Below are 16078 nucleotides of genomic sequence, written 5' to 3'. Positions count from 1 at the left end.
AACCCGGGGGTGGGGGGGCTACAGGGGAACCGCTCCCCGCCCCAGCTCACCTCCGCCACCCTCGGCCTGAGCCTGAGTGGGAAGCCGCCGCCTGCTTCTCAGCCCTCCCAGGCTTTCCGCCGAACAGCTGATTCACGGGAAGCCGGGGGAGGGAGCGGAGAAGCAGGGCGGGGCAGCATGTTCAGGGGAGGAAGCGGAGGTGAGCTGGGGCTGGGGATAGGGCGGGGAGCTGCCAGTGGGTGCTCTGCATCCACCAAATTTTCCACTTGGGTGCTCCAGCCCCGGAGCACCCGGGAGTCGGCACCTAAGGCGCCACTTTTGATGTGATCAGTGGGGGAGCGGCCACTCCCCCTGCTCCCCCCCAGCTATGCTCCCCTGCCCCTAGGAGCCAGAGGGAGCTGCCCCAGGTAAGCACCTCTGGGACTCCCCACGTCACCCCCCGGCGGGTGCCTCTGGCTCTTAGGAGTGGGCACCCACTATGGTGGCCCACGAGACCCTCCTGCCCAGTTCTGGGGGCAGTCAGGGGGCAGGGGTTCTGAGGGGGCAGGGGCGTCAAGGAACACGGAGGGGTTGGATGGGGCAGGAGTCCCGGGGGGGCAGGGGCAGGCAATGACCCCCTCGTGGGGTGAGGAGGGAACCCGTTGTTAAGATTTTGGCAGCTCATCACTGATCAGGAGCCTCAGCTGCTGCCACGCCACATGGGCTATAGTAGTGACAGTGGAACCACTGATAACTCTTATGTTACAAAAACTTCAGTTACAGAAAGAGTAGTAAGTGCACTCTGCATACTAGTAATTAGTTCTTAAGTGAAGTACTTTCTAAAATGTTATTAACCAAACACTAGAAGTTATCCAGACCAAGTTTAAGATTTGAACTATACACTTACTATAGCAGTTTTTGTTCCTCTACAGGGGAAGCTTGCTAACTAGAAGTCTGGCTGATATTGTAAAGAAAGAGGACTTTGTACTTGATTCAGAATACTTAATTACATTGGTGGTGGTTGTACCAAAGTAAGTAATCTTGTGGTACCAAATACTGAATACAAATATAACCAAAATGCAAGCAAAATGTAAGTTTTGTACAATATGTTTTGTTAGAAGTAGGAAAGGACCGTTTATAGTATGGCTTTTAGACAATTTTGAGACTGAAAACAATGTAGCCCAAACTTTTGGATGCTCACCTGTGACATAATAAGCCTGTGTGGATATTTTCTCACTGTTGCTATTTTTTGGCTTTATCATAGGGGGTGCTCTCTATCCACAAATCCCCTTGGAGAAAATTTGGAATTAGGCCGTTAATGTTTTGTATGGAAAGGTGATTCCCCTTGCTAATGTTACAAAAGTTGTCCATATAAAATAATAAAATCCAAGCAAAATACTGGATGAAAGCCAGAATTTCTTTCCTAATTTTCCTAAAAGAACTAGTCACTGATTTGCCTTGTAATTTCAATATTAGCTTGTACCACTTAACTTAAGCTTTTTTTTCATACATTAATTTTAATACATTAAGATTCTATTTAGTTTCTTTATCCCATCTTCTCAAAGAGCTTGAGCATTGCCTTTAGAATCATGTACAACCTCTAGCAATTTAAGGAATATTCCTTTCAGTAGTCTTGAAATCTCATTAAGTCTTCTAAAGGAATGCTCTGACTGGCATGAGGGTCAAGGGGAATTGTCAGGTACATGCTGAGTACTGTATAGATAACTTTTGAAGTATTAGCTTCAAATTGAAAATCTGCCCCTCTGCCAAAAAGTGCTAACCTAGAAACCCAAATCTTTTTTTAGAGCGAATGGGATGGAAAATAGCAGACTGACTATTTCTTGATTCAAAAACTGAGTAAACTCAAGGCATTTTGTTGTGCGGCCTTTACGTCACCAGGCTATCCCTTTGGGGCGGGGAGCAGATGGTGGGCTTCTAATTTACAATATATACACACAACATTACTAAATAGTAGTTCAGTATTCAGTAAGAATTAAGTGTAACACCATAGGAAAGCAATATTATCTATTCTAGTGGTAGTGGCAAGGGAATGAGAGTGAAGACTCACGGATCGTATTTTTCCTTCTGCATTTGACTTGTTTTGACTTTGGGCAGGTTGCGTAGGGATGGGTTCCATTCCCATAAACAGGAATAAAACACCCACAAATGCATCATATTAATTTTGAGTGCTGGGGTGCATAATGTCTCTGAAAAGCTGGTTCTTAATCTCTGTACTTACATTTATCCAACTCCTAAACGGGGTGTAAATATCTCATAGGAGTGTTGAGAGACTTCATTGAACAATGTCTGTCAGACATTTGGAGATCCTCTGAGAGGTGTTAAACATGTAATTATTAACTTCATTGTGTAGCTGTGCCAGATTTAAGAAAAACTTTGCTTTTCACTTTAAAAAATAGCCCACCTTATACAATACACGTGTAAACTTATAAACAATATTTTTAAAAATCAGATACTATTTCTCAATTTCTCTGAGTTCTCATTTCAGAGTGTTTTCTTTGCAATATTTCGTGCCCTGAAAAATAGGACAGGGGACCAAATTCCCTATTTCATATACTTTATGATGTCCTCCAGTGATAGGAAGGAAACTTGATTAGCAAGAGGAAGAAAGAATTTTGAAATACTCCTGTGGGTATCTTAATATTCAGGGGTTCTCTGCCAGCTTCTTGTGACCCATTTGATTTTTACCATGGTTTTATTGTTGTAGTACTAAACTTGAATTATAACCTATTTATTCTGTAGGTCAAATTACAATGACTGGGTTAAGCAATATGAAACATTATCGGAGATGGTAGTTCCACGATCCAGCAAGTAAGTGGTTTTTTATGATTCAGCTTTTTCCAAAGTAAATCTTTGATTTGCTTGAATTGGGTTTTAATGATCATAAGAGTACCTCTTCACCCTAAATCTTTGGGACCTTTTATTTGTAATTGGGTTTTAATTGCTGATTAGTGATTGATTATAAAGTCATTACCTATGTTCTTATTAAATAATTCATCTGAATTCAACTCCAAGTACAATATTCTAAACTTTAAGATTCTCTCTAAATTCTGTAGTTCACAAAGGTGTCAGTCAGCCCCAGTGTTTATAAGGCATGGACCGAAGAATTGAAGCAGGAAAATTAAACTAGTCTAGATGTGCTGCTTTAGTCTTATATTAAAAAACAACAACAACAAAACCCCCCTCTACAAAACAATGCTTGATAGTGGTAACTGTGTTGCCATTACTAGAAGGGCTAGAAACAAATAAGTTATATCACTGGAAACCTGATGCAGATGGTTCTGGGCAGGGGATAGGATGGAGATGTGGAGATGAGTAATGAGTGTTTTGGCACTCTATAACCATGGAGGTCAGCACATTACCTAGAAAAAATGTGTGAGGAGGCACACACGTGTGCCTCTGTGTGATGGTGTGGAGGTGACTATTGTGTAGTGTTTTGGGGGTGGTGCAGAGAAACAGGATGGATCTGTGTAAGTGCAAATCCTTGATGGGAGTGGAGAGTGTGGGTGTTGGATTGGGTTTTTTTGGTGGGGAGAGTATTTGGGAACATGCCAGAAGATTGGCTAGGGGAAATCCAGTGAACTTTACTATTTAAAAAAAAAAAAAAAAAATCATGCAGGAAGGGGGAATGGGCAAATGCATTTTCCTTTGTCTGCAAGTCATATTAAGCAACACTGGATTTTTAAGAGTGCCGAGATATGTGGTAAAAACATGATCCTTTCCCTTAAGAGCTTACAATGTAAATTTAACACAACAAATGTTCGTAAAGACAAATGTGATAGCAGTAGTGGGAGAGAGAACAAGGGCAACAGTAATATAACGTGGTAACTCGAGCACATGCAAGCTTGATGCCTAACTTCCAGTCCTTTCTGTTTTGTTACTATTCTTGCCCCTATCTTACTTGGAGATAGAAATGATTTTTTTAGAGGGATTTGAATGTGGCAAGGGAGATGGCTAGGCAAACAGTGTGTTCCAAGTGTTAAAAGCATTATAATTACTGAGGCAAAATTGTCATTTTCTATTTGAGGCATCATTTTTCAGTAGTTTCCTCGTAGATTATTTTGATAATTAGGTATATTGCACACTTTGCTCTTAGATGGGTGGGTGGTGTAAATCAGGTGGGTTGGATGATGGATTTCATGGCAGTGGGGAACAAGCTAGATCCCTTTAATTGTTCGCTACAGACATTTTAGCATTTGGGCTTTTAGAAAGATTAACTTTTGTGAGAAAAGCCACATTGTATTGGGACGTTAGCTGGACTTCTTTAGAGAACTCCCTTTCCAAGATGGCTAACGCAGCTCTATGCCACCCAATCACCTACTCTTAGTTCGCTGCTACCTCAACTCCTGTCCCTCCGTACTTGCACCCATTTCCTTTCACCTGAAAGACACCAAAATAAATGTGACTACTGAAAAGTCTCATGACTACGTACATTGAAATGAAATCAACTCAAGTTCATTTCCAATAAAATATGGCTTTAAATTGGAGAAATATCTGGTTTAGCGCAGCTAACAGTTTTACTCCAGAAAGCATGTGAATGTAAAATGTAAACAGTTCCTCTCTTGCTTAAGGATGACAAAGGCACATGTTTGAGCTACAATTACTATTCTCTAATGTAGTTAAACTCTGGAAATTAAGTATTCTGGGTGTGGTAGGGTTGTTCTAGAACCATTCATAAGCAACTAATTTGATCTTACTAGTTCTGAGTGACCACAGGCTAGAATTTTGATTGTGATGCTTCAGCCCCATAAAGGTTCTAAACCTGCGAATTGTAACGCTTTTTTTTTTCCTTTACAGTGTTCTTTCTGAGGACCAAGATAGTTATCTGTGTAATGTCACCTTGTTCAGGAAGGCAGTGGATGACTTCAGACACAAAGCCAGGGAATACAAGTAAGATCACTTCTTCAGATTGATTTCCTATTTAAGAGTACTCTACACAGCCACTTGCAGTGTTCTTGTTCCTCTCCAAATGTAGGTTTATGGTCCGTGATTTCCAGTATAATGAAGAAGAGATGAAAGCAGACAAAGAAGAAATGAACAGGCTATCTACTGACAAAAAAAAACAGTTTGTAAGTTGGCATAAACTAAATATTATTTTGGACAGAAATTACTATAACTGAACATTTAGGCATGAAAAGGTCACTGTTGCAATCATCCTCCAACTACAAAGCTCACAACAAGAGTCCTTTTCTCTGTTATATCTGTTTTTGGTTTGAGACATAATGCTCAGAGATGATAATCCTTGAGATAAGGGTATACTCAGTTGCATGTGAACTGTTGAATGTCTTTTTGATATTGAATAAACTCACCAAAATGGTAACTCAGTCCCAAAAGGACTTGGATAATATGTAAGTTGTTTCCATTACACTCATGCTTGAAGTATGGTGGATCCTGGCTATGAACACCAGTTAAAGGCATTGTAGCTTGCCTGAAAACGTTACAGATAGTAGCTCCTAGCATTACAAAGTCTTCTATAAAATATACAACTATGTCTCTAGTCCAAAAACACTGTTAGAAAGACTATGGTGTCCAAGCAGAAAGCTAAAACTCAATTCTCTCCTTTTAAGTAGAAGAAAAAACACACATTAAGTTGTCCTCCTTCAGTGGTACAATATACCCAGTGAGATCCTTAGCTCTGGCTAAGGTAAATGAGGATGGGGGTTGAAGTGATGCTCTCTGTGTTCCCCTGATCTTGGGGCTGCTGTGTACTGGGTCAGTCTAACCCAATGCTAGGCAGACAGGCTCAAGAGCTACAAGTGGCTCTTTAATGTGTCTCCTGTGGCTCTTTAAAGCACATATTTAAACACTGTGTGATTTAGTTTTTACTTGATCTAAGTTATTAACCAATCAGGTTGCTTTTTTACTGTTAATTGTAGTTGATAAGATGATGCTAATTGGTCAATTATTTTGCTGTGAGAATAGTGTGTGTGTGTGTGTGTGTATGTGTGTATGTATATATATATATATATATATATATATATATATATATATATATATATATATATATAAAAAAAATGTAAAACTCTATGAATATATAGCGCTATAGTAAATTAAACAATGAATTCACACTACTGTTTCTCTTTTCAATAATGTTGATTGCTAGTTTGGCTCCTAAACCACTGAAGTCTCAGTATCACTGATCTAACCTGTGCCTGCTGCCAGCAGACCTAAGGGGCCATTATGGCTCTAGGCATTCCCAGTGCACAAGAGCCCTGTCCACATCCCCTATACCAGCAGCTAAGAGGAGTGACGTTGATTCTCTGTGGGGACTCTATCCTGTCCAGGGATCTCCCTATGCAAAGAAGATCTTAACAGTATGGTTTCTGGGTTTAGGGCTGCTTCATACCGTTGGAGTGGAGCAAAGTAGATGAGGCATGACTCAGGATTGTTGCCCTAATTTTCAGAGTTAACAGATTTCTATGGGCTAAAAGTACAGTAGCAGAGTGATTATGAACTTCACTAATAGATATTTGGCTATTCTTAAAGTCCAGAGTAGTCTCAGTAAACCCAAGTGCAGTTTTCATATGAGATTCCTACTGTAATTTCTCTATACTAAAACATTTTGGAGTTAGCTGTCCAGCGTTGCCTATTCCATCCATCCATTTTCTGTGTCTGTAGTAATACCATTTTTAACACTGAGTATCTGTTTAAACAAATTTTAATAAGGCTGAATCTTTATTGATGCTTGTGAATAACTTCCTGTCTCTTGTCCCCTCTCTCTTCCCCCTCTAACAGGGACCTCTGGTTCGGTGGCTGAAAGTGAATTTCAGTGAAGCATTCATTGCATGGATTCATGTGAAAGCATTACGAGTTTTTGTTGAATCTGTTCTAAGGTAAATAGATCTGGAGCTGAGTGTCACTGTTTTTCCTAGATTTTAAAAAACCTATCTGGAGCGACGTGTAGATAACTGAGGATCTTAATCCATGCACCATCTGGCTCAGCTCATTCTGTAGTGTTCTTGGAGGTGCTCTTGCCTTACTCCTTTAAGCATCTTGGGCTTTCTGTATATTAGAGCAAGAGGTCCTCACTGACTGTTAATGGTTTGCTTTAATTGAATGGCTTGTAGAAGAAAACTTTCTAGACTTAGAAATGCAAGCAATAAATAAAGTGATCTATTCAAGATACAGTAATTCCTCACTTAAAGTCGTCCCGGTTAATGTTGTTTCGTTGCTGATCAGTTAGGGAACATGCTCTTTTAAAGTTTCGCAATGCTCCCTTATAACATTGTTTGGCAGCCACCTGCTTTGTCCGCTGCTTGCAGGAAGAGTAGCTGGTGGGGGCTTGGCACCAGGGTGGACCAGCAGCCTCCCTATCAGCTCCCCGTTCCCCTAAGTTCCCTGTGTGGCAGCCACCCAGCAGTGGGGGAAGGGAAAGCTGAACTGCCAGCAGCTTTCCCTCCCCCCACTGCCATGTGCTGCTCCTGCCTTCTGCCTTGGAGCTGCTCCTGGGAGCCTCCTGCTTGCTGTACGGGGGAGGGGAGGGGGTGAAGAGTGGGGAGCTAATGTCAGGGTGTTCCCCTCCCCCCTGCTCCTGGCCCCCGCTTACCCCATCTCCATAGAGCAGTGGGGGACACAACAGGGCTCAGGATGGAGGGAGCTTGCTGGCAGCAGCTGCTGTCTCAACTTGCAGATCTACTTAAAAAGGCAATGTACTTAGAGTGGGGTCAGCATACTTAAAGGGGCGATGCGCCTCTCTCTCACACACACGCACACACACACGGTTTGTGTCTCTGTCACTGTCTGCCATGCCTCTCTCCATCTGCACTGCCTTGTAGCTTGTGAGGCTACATTAACAACAATGTGTTAACCCTTCAGGGCTCAGCCAAGTGCTAGTTCATCATTTAGCAGAAAGGCATTCCCTGGGAAATATTCCACCCTCTGACTTCACCACCTCAACCAAGCTTCACAATCATCATCGCTGTGTATAGTATTAAATTGTTTGTTTAAAACTTATACTCTGTGTGTGTGTGTGTGTGTGTGTGTATATATATATATATAAAATATAGTCTTGTCTGGTGAAAAAAATTTCCCTGGAACCTAACACGCCCCCCCATTTACATTAATTCTTAAGGGGAAATTGGATTCACTTAACATCATTTTGCTTAAAGTCGCATTTTTCAGGAACATAACTACAACGTTAAGCGAGGGGTTACTGTACACAGAAGACAAAGCACTCAGTCATATTATTAGGTAAACACAGTTTAATACAAAATTGCTCAGGCTTTGAGGCATACAAAGCAACCCAAGACTCTGCGTAGCAGTAACCACTAGATTTATTTTTTCCCCAGCATGTGGCTTTACTATTTGCTCATGCTCTGCTTTTCTCTTGTTCATAAGTGAACAAGAAGCATAGCTAATAAGTTGATTAAAATAACTGGATGAATTCTGCGAAGAAGGCGGATTGTTAGGATAGCAACATCTGGTTCTCAGTTGAAGTTTGCAGCTTTCTAATTTGGACAGTTACTGAAACCTTCTTGATACTACATTTACAATAACGGAACAGTGTAAAGAATAGAATGAGGTAAGTGAAGGAGCAGTGTTGAAAGAATGGTAGGGATTGATAATAGAATCTTAAATTAATTTGATAGGTCTTTTCCACAGCTAGCCCATCCCACAACTATGCAGACTTATTACCTTGGAAGACAATGTGGGTAAGGAAAGTAAGATGAGAATGTAAGTGTTGAAGATGAATATGCACCTAGAGAAGTTAAAAGGTGGTTGTGAGAAGGGATTGATAAGAAAGGGGGCTAGCCTTTCCACACAAATGAGATCTTTCAACCTAGGTAAATTATTTTGTTGCAACCCCAAGACTTAGAAGTAAGCTAATTGAAGTCTTCAAAACTTAAAATAATAATAAATAATAATAATAAAGTGGGGGATGAAGCTTGGTAAGAATGAATATGGGAGTTCAATATTGACCATGGAAGGAATAAAAAAACAGGTGTCTAAATATTAGATATCTCCTCTTCTTTAACATGAAATAAAATTCTTTTCCAAAGTTCTCAATATGATGAAACAGTAATAACAATATGGTCTTCCCAAAATTAAAAAATAAGCAGATGTTTTATTCTCAGGAACCAGAAACCTTTAGCAAGGTCTCTTCTCCCTAAAAAGTGATATAGCACTGTTTGAAGTAAGAATGAATAAACTCTTAAGCCACTTTAAAAAAATCTCATTAGCATCTGTCACAGCTTTCTGCTTGCTCCCTCAGGTATGGTTTGCCAGTTAATTTCCAGGCAATGCTCCTTCAACCCAATAAGAAAACAATGAAGAAACTGAGAGAGGTTTTGAATGATTTATACAAACACCTCGATAGCAGTGCAGCAGCTATCATTGATGTAAGTAACTTGTGTAATTTCTATAACTAGTGTTTATGGTGTCCAGTTGCCACCCACGTTCAACCCTACATTGATTAGTCTTTTCTTAAAACGAAGTGGGAATGGTCTGCCTCACTGTACAGTGTTAATCCTCTGAAAGGAATTGCTCCATGAGAAAGAAAGAGACTCAGGCTTCTAGGCTCTTCTGGATGCTGTTTAACAAGAAATATGCTCCATGGATTGTCTTGGGGCAGGTCACAAAACATGTTTCAGGAGCTGTTTTGTTTGTTTAAAGCTCATCCTCTCCATTAAGTACAACCGTTCCTCATTGCTCTCCTCTACTGCAGAGGCCATTTTTTCTTATTGGAATTAATTCAGTGGAGTTCTTCAGACGCCTTGTACATGGGTTTTTGCAAAGGAGGAAGTACTCAATTTACAACCAAGTCATCTGAAGAGCTGTTTCTGTGTTCTTGGGGATTGCTGTGGGTCCAACAGACACTGTACAATTTTTAAAGCACCTTTCCATGGCCAATGTACCATGGTGGCACAGTAAGAAGAAAATAGAACTGTAAGTCACATGGATTGAGAAAAATGCCTTCAGTCAAGTTTAAACTTAGTTTAGAATTCATCTCTAGGCATTTCATAACTTTTAAGCACAAATAATACAGGAGATAGTATTTGCCATCTCCAATCTGAGGGATTGCTTCTGTTTATTAAAAACAAGAAAAGCATACTTTTACTTGGCAGTTTCAGCAGAGATGCGAAGGAGTGAATGGACATGAATTCAGAATTACCCTTTCCACCTCTAGAGGTCCTCAGTGCAAGGAAAGCTTGCACTGCTGCTGCCAATACTATACTTGTTCTGTGTCTAGATAAAACTTCAGTGTCCATAGCTGTTACCTTTCATGAGCATTTGACCTTAAAACAAGCCAATGTCTTCAGAGCAAAATGCAGGTGAAATGTGGAGTCCAGCCAAATAATCATGAAGGTTCCTTCTGAAAATGTTTCAAAAATTCTTTTAATGTAAGAAGTCAATGTTGATCAGAAATAAGGAATGAAAAATTATATTTAATCCTGCGGACTAATGTTCAAACTTTTGGATCAGCTGAATTGTCCTCCAGTACAATTTTTAAATTTGCATAAATATTAAATACAATAGTTTAATGAAATAGGGATGTAAATAAACAAATCTAAATTTCATTTATACTGATTCTTCAGGGTCTCCTTTAGATTTCCACACTTGAAAATAGTTAGACAAAACTGCATTACTTAAATGTTGTTATGTAAAGGAAAATCCTTTAATACAAACTATTGTAGAGGAGTAGCAGTAACGCATTTGATTTGCTGAAGATTGTATTAAGCTAAGAAACTGAAAAAAAGAAACAAGTAACTACATTTTTGCTCCATATAGTTATATTATGGTAACAAAGCCAAATGTCATTTCATATGAAAATATGGCATGTATTACTGATGCTAACCTACCAATATTTTGTGAGGAAAGATCTTTTTTCCTCTATTCATCTTACTCCATTTTGAGAAGCCTGATGGCATATTATCCTTTTCTTCCCTTAATGTTTACATTACCAGACAAAACCTGGCATGACTTTTGTGCATCTTAAATGTTTGACTGTCATGTAATCTCCTGAATGGGACACTGACAAATTATATTGTAAAATGTTTAGTAATTTTTTTTAAAAACTTTTTCACAGGCAACTATGGATATTCCAGGCTTAAACCTCAGTCAACAGGAGTACTACCCATATGTGTATTACAAGATTGATTGCAATTTGCTGGACTTCAAGTAAACCTTTTCTTATCCTGACAATCCTCTGATAGTGTTGGTGTAAACAAACAGAAGTGAGGTTGAAGTACAATGATACTTTTAACTCTGTTAATCCTATGCTTGCTTCTTACTCCCTTTACTTAGGTGAATTTTCCCCATGGTGGTCCATCTCTTGGCATTTTCTTTTAAAGAAAAGTGTAGGTATTACTGCTTTTAATCAATCAAGTCTGTAAATGTATATTGAGAGAATGAAAGTATTTATAAACAGTCATTTATTTAAAGAAAAGGATAATTCCTCTTTCATATGGTGATTGCATTAATTTCATTTACCATTGTTCATAAAGACCTTGTTTACAAAGGAAGATAGTGTAAACATGCCATTTTGTTCTCTGTATTTAGTAGATACAGATGTTAACGTTGTTGAATTGTGATGTAAAGTATGTGAGATTGATATACAGTCTGTGCTTTCAGAATATTTTAAATTATAATCCATAAGCACTGTCGGAGAAAATAAAAATACCTGTGCAAATGTATGGTCTGTCTTATTCTGATGCATAGAACTGTAAAAATCTCAGCCAAACATGAATACAGGTAATGTAAAGATGTGATATATGCTGTATCTGACCATATAAAAATGAAGTTTTCAGTTTAACATAAATATTTGATGCGAGGTAAACTAAAATAAACATCTGCATTGTTGTGAGAAATACTGGAGCAGATTTTATTTCTATAATTTAAAGTTCCATGTGTGAATATACGTACACAACTTCTCTTAAGGAGACAGTCATGGCCTTACTCTCTGGAGGAGTGGGAGAGATATAGGCTTCTTACGCCCTGGGCCTAGTCAGTATTTCTACTTATATATATGTATTACTCTGTTTTCACTTATTTGCAACGGTGGCTACTCTTATAACGTAGCATGCAAAATTCTAGAGAAAGAGCTGCTACTTACCCTATATCCTCATCACACAAGACATCATCCTTTTAATTCTTGTCGGAAAGAATTTAACATTTCTAGTAACTGTTCTCAAGACATTTGCATTTGAAACTGTATCTTCCACTCACTACTTCAACACTGATGGATTCCAAGTACTGGATTTATAACACTAAAGCTTATTGTAGTCATCCGGACAAGTCCTGAGCTTTGAAATAATGTTTGGTAAATCAGTGCCTCTCTGGAGTGTTGTAGTCTTTTGGAACTGTTTCCCCCTAGTCAGTTGTTTCCCCTGTAATCGGGATCTAAGCAATGTTGAAAGACTCAAAGAAGATCAGTAGTGTGACTTCTAATTGCTTAGTATAAACACTCTTGCAGGCATATGTCTGGCAGACTTGGCAGCAGCTTTCATTGAAACTCCCGGCCCATTTAAAGGAAGGACCTGCTTGTGTATAAGAACTTAGGAGTTCTGAGCTAAAGTAGCAAAACTCCAAAACAAAATCATTCATAGATTCTAAGCCCAGAAGGGACTATTGTGGTCCAGTTTGAACTCCTGTATGGTGCAGACCAGAAAACTTCCCCCCAAAATAATTCCTAGAGCAGATCTTTTAGAAAAACATCCAATCTTGATTTTAAAATTGCCAGTGATAGAGACTCCATCACTTAGTAAATTGTTCCAATGACTAATTACTCTCATCATTTAAAAACTTATGGCTTATTTCCAGTCTGAATTTGTCTAGCTTCAACTTTCAGCCCTTGACTCATGTTAGTCCTTTCTCTGATAGCTTGAAGAACATATTATTAAATATTTGTTCATTGTTAGGTACTTATAGACCAGAATCAAGTCACTCCTTAGCCTTCTCTTTGTTAAATTGAACAGATAGACTCAAAGAGCTCAGTCACTAAAAGGGATGTTTTTTTCTAATTCTTTAATCATTCTCCTGACTCTTCTTTGATCTCGCGTCAGTTTATCAATGTCCTTCTTGAATTATGGGCACCTGAGCTGGACACAAATAAATAAGAAATTTATTTCCTACACCTTGTGACTATTTCCCGTGTTGATTTTAATGTGCACTGACAAAGGGGAAAGGTGTTAAGATGCGACTTGAAGGTGTGGAATAGATAAAGCAGTGAGAGGGGAGGCAATTGTATTGTAGTGGAGGGGAAAGCAGAGGGTTTCTTGTTAAAATGGAGACTTTTCTGCCTCATCTCTTGCCCTACCTTTCATATCATCTAGAGCAGGGCTTGGTTACTACTTTCATAATATTATTGCACACAAGTATTTGGCACTTTACAGTACCAACAAAGAGATGATCCCTGCCCTGAAGAGCTTGCAGTTTAGTTTTAGATAAGATGCAACAAGTGGTGGTAACAAATCAGCAGGAAATGGAAGTAATTCTCTTAAATAGCTATTGTCTCACGTGCAGGCAATATGGAAGAAGTGAATCCTTATGGAAAGATTGTGGGTGTAGGGAGGGGAGAGAGAGTGGCTTTGAAGCTTGAACTTTGCGGGATATTGTGAGCATAGAGGTAGCATGGGAAAAGGCATGAAGGTGTTTGGCAGTAAGGATTAGTATACTGGCTGGCATTCTTAGAACAAAGGGCTTTGGGACTTTCCTGATAAGAGACTAGGTTGGATATATAGGAACTCAGACTTCCTTGCCTCCAACTCTATCCCCTGGAATAAGAGCATTCAAGTAAAAATTGAATCTTATTTGTACATACAGACCCTACTATCCACTTGAACAAAGAAAGGTTAAACAGTAGGTAGTCAAGCTTTGTTTCTTTCTCAAAATCTGTGTAATGCTAGGGAAGACCAAGATTAAATGAAATTTATTGCTTACAAGGAAACTTGCACAGGCTTGTGCAGATCATTGTATTATATACTTGTCATCAGGTGTTACAGGGACAAATGTGGAGTTCTGAACTTGACTGCAAAGATAAGCGAAAGATCAGTCTTTAAACATCCATATTACATATCTTAGATACATCCACAACATACAGAACAAGTACACTTCAAATATTTGGTAACAGAACTAACAATTTTAGGAAGGCATTGAGAATGAAAAGTGTTTGAAGTGCTAAGTTTTGCACTATCTTAAAACTGTTTTCAATTTAAAAAAAAACTTTACAGTTGAGAAACTGGCAAAAGCAGTGTAGTTTAAAGTTAAGACTGTAAATCCCTATTGTACGGTACCTACTACTGTATATGTCTTGAATTCGTGCATGCTAATATAAGTAGCATCTGAACCTGAGGTACCTTAAGTATGGAATGTCCAGGCAAAATTAATTTTACTGTGTAATATCTTAATGTAAACTAACTTTACTGTTAAAGAACCTACTCTGAGACAGCTAGGGTGCAGCATCCTGCATAGGCAGTATATGTTAAATGCTAATTTCTTCTAATCATTACCCAAACAACACTGGGAACAAATAGCATGAGTTGAATACTGTGTAATACTAAAGGTCCTAGGTTCTGTTCTCCTAGATCTCCAGAGTCAACTCAAGCAATCTTGGATACTTCTAGTTTGAACCACAAACAAAGAAAGAAAAAGACCAGTATGGGACACCAGAATATGAATGTGCCACTAGTGCAGAGGAAGATTTTGGATACATGAAGCGGAATGCTTTCTGCATTGAGAAGAGAGGTTGGATTAGATGGTCTCTTTTCTACATGGAAGGGTTAGGGAAGCCAACCTTGAGTTCAGAATGGGCAGGCCTTCTTTTAAACTGGATTTAAAACATGTAAGAAGGGGAAAGTTATTACTTAACTCAGATTTTTGCATGCATCCTGCAAAGTAAGGCAGAATTTTTTTTGAAGTAGACAGCATATTAATGACCCAAGTATATATACTGGCTTGTAAACCGCATGGGAATTCTAGAAAGAAGAACTAGTAACAGCCTAATGGGTAACCGAGCTAATGGGAAAAACTGAAACATGGGATGACTTTCATATCAATGGGCAAAATTTTAGGGAAAGGCAAGAATAGTTAGTGACACTGCACAGCAAAAGTATCAACAATTGTAATGTATTTAAAAATCCATATAAGAAAGAATCCAAGGACTTAAGTAAAATGGTGATTGATACTGTAGAAAACTCTATGATAGATAAAATAGTTTCCTAATTAAATTATTTAGAAAAGAATATAAGGAATGGAAAAACAAAAGTTGCAGTGGCCATTTTCCAGACCATCTGAAGTGGAGGAGAGCTGGAGGGTTCTAAGGAGGCAAGTAGTGTACTGGAAAGAGTGAAAGAGAGAACTGGGAGGATGGAAGACAACCCCTCCCAAAGGGGGAAAGCAGAGCTGGGTGAGTCAATACTTCAGAGCACAGAGCAGCATGAATTAAAAGCAAGCTGACTAGGTCACTGTTCAGTGTGGAGTGAGAGGAGAGACCAACATAGGTATGAGGCTGAGTGAGAGATGAGATGCAAGTTTCAGTGATGGGGGCAAGAATGTGGAAGGAGTGGGAAATCAAACAGTAATGAACTGTAGATGGTTTTAGAGCAAGGGGAGACCATGATAGCAGAAGAGATGATGGATCATAGGGGAGTAGGAAAGATAAAAGGGTAGAATTAAGACTGGATAAGAACAGATGTTGGGTATAGGTAAATAGCACAAGGTCCTGGGGAAGTGAGGCAAAAAAGAACCCTTGTGAAGGATCTAAGTTATGCAAGCAGTGACAATAGACCTTGCTCCATTTGTGTACTGAAGGTGAGTAAATGGTGATGAGGCATATAAAAGAGCTCAGAGCAAATAAGGTGAAAATGAGTTGACAAAGAAAGAAGACAGTGAACATAGAGTACATGGTGATATGTCCAATCACTGAATTTTTGATCTCTAGTTTGATGCCATGGAGGTGTTACTCAGGAGCCTTATTGAGAGGAAATACTGGATTTGAGCACTCTTGGCACATTCAAGGACTCACCCCAAGGAGTGCTCCCCCAATGAGAAATCTAGTGACCAGTAGCCCATGATGACACGTGAGTCAGTCTTTTAGAGTATGATCAAGACATTAAACTCTTAACTTTCTCCTTTGCAACTGTTT

General features: G+C 39.1%; 1 protein-coding gene across 2 annotated transcripts in view; it reads left to right on the top strand.

The window, feature by feature from the left end:
- The window catches only part of ATP6V1C1 (ATPase H+ transporting V1 subunit C1), a 39780-nt gene extending 27976 nt beyond the window's left edge, over window positions 1–11804 (top strand). For both annotated transcript variants that reach the window (XM_077809894.1, XM_077809893.1), the window contains exons 7-13: window positions 912–1010; window positions 2740–2808; window positions 4795–4887; window positions 4973–5066; window positions 6733–6830; window positions 9209–9335; window positions 11024–11804. In XM_077809894.1, coding sequence (XP_077666020.1) covers window positions 912–1010; window positions 2740–2808; window positions 4795–4887; window positions 4973–5066; window positions 6733–6830; window positions 9209–9335; window positions 11024–11119 — 676 coding nt within the window. In that variant the 3' untranslated portion in view covers window positions 11120–11804. The remainder of the gene's footprint in view (window positions 1–911; window positions 1011–2739; window positions 2809–4794; window positions 4888–4972; window positions 5067–6732; window positions 6831–9208; window positions 9336–11023) is intronic.
- Window positions 11805–16078: the final 4274 nt, after the last annotated feature.

This window comes from Eretmochelys imbricata, chromosome 2 (assembly GCF_965152235.1).
Source record: "Eretmochelys imbricata isolate rEreImb1 chromosome 2, rEreImb1.hap1, whole genome shotgun sequence".
Classification (NCBI taxonomy): Eukaryota; Metazoa; Chordata; order Testudines; family Cheloniidae; genus Eretmochelys; species Eretmochelys imbricata.
This window is presented reverse-complemented; position numbering and strand designations above follow the sequence as displayed.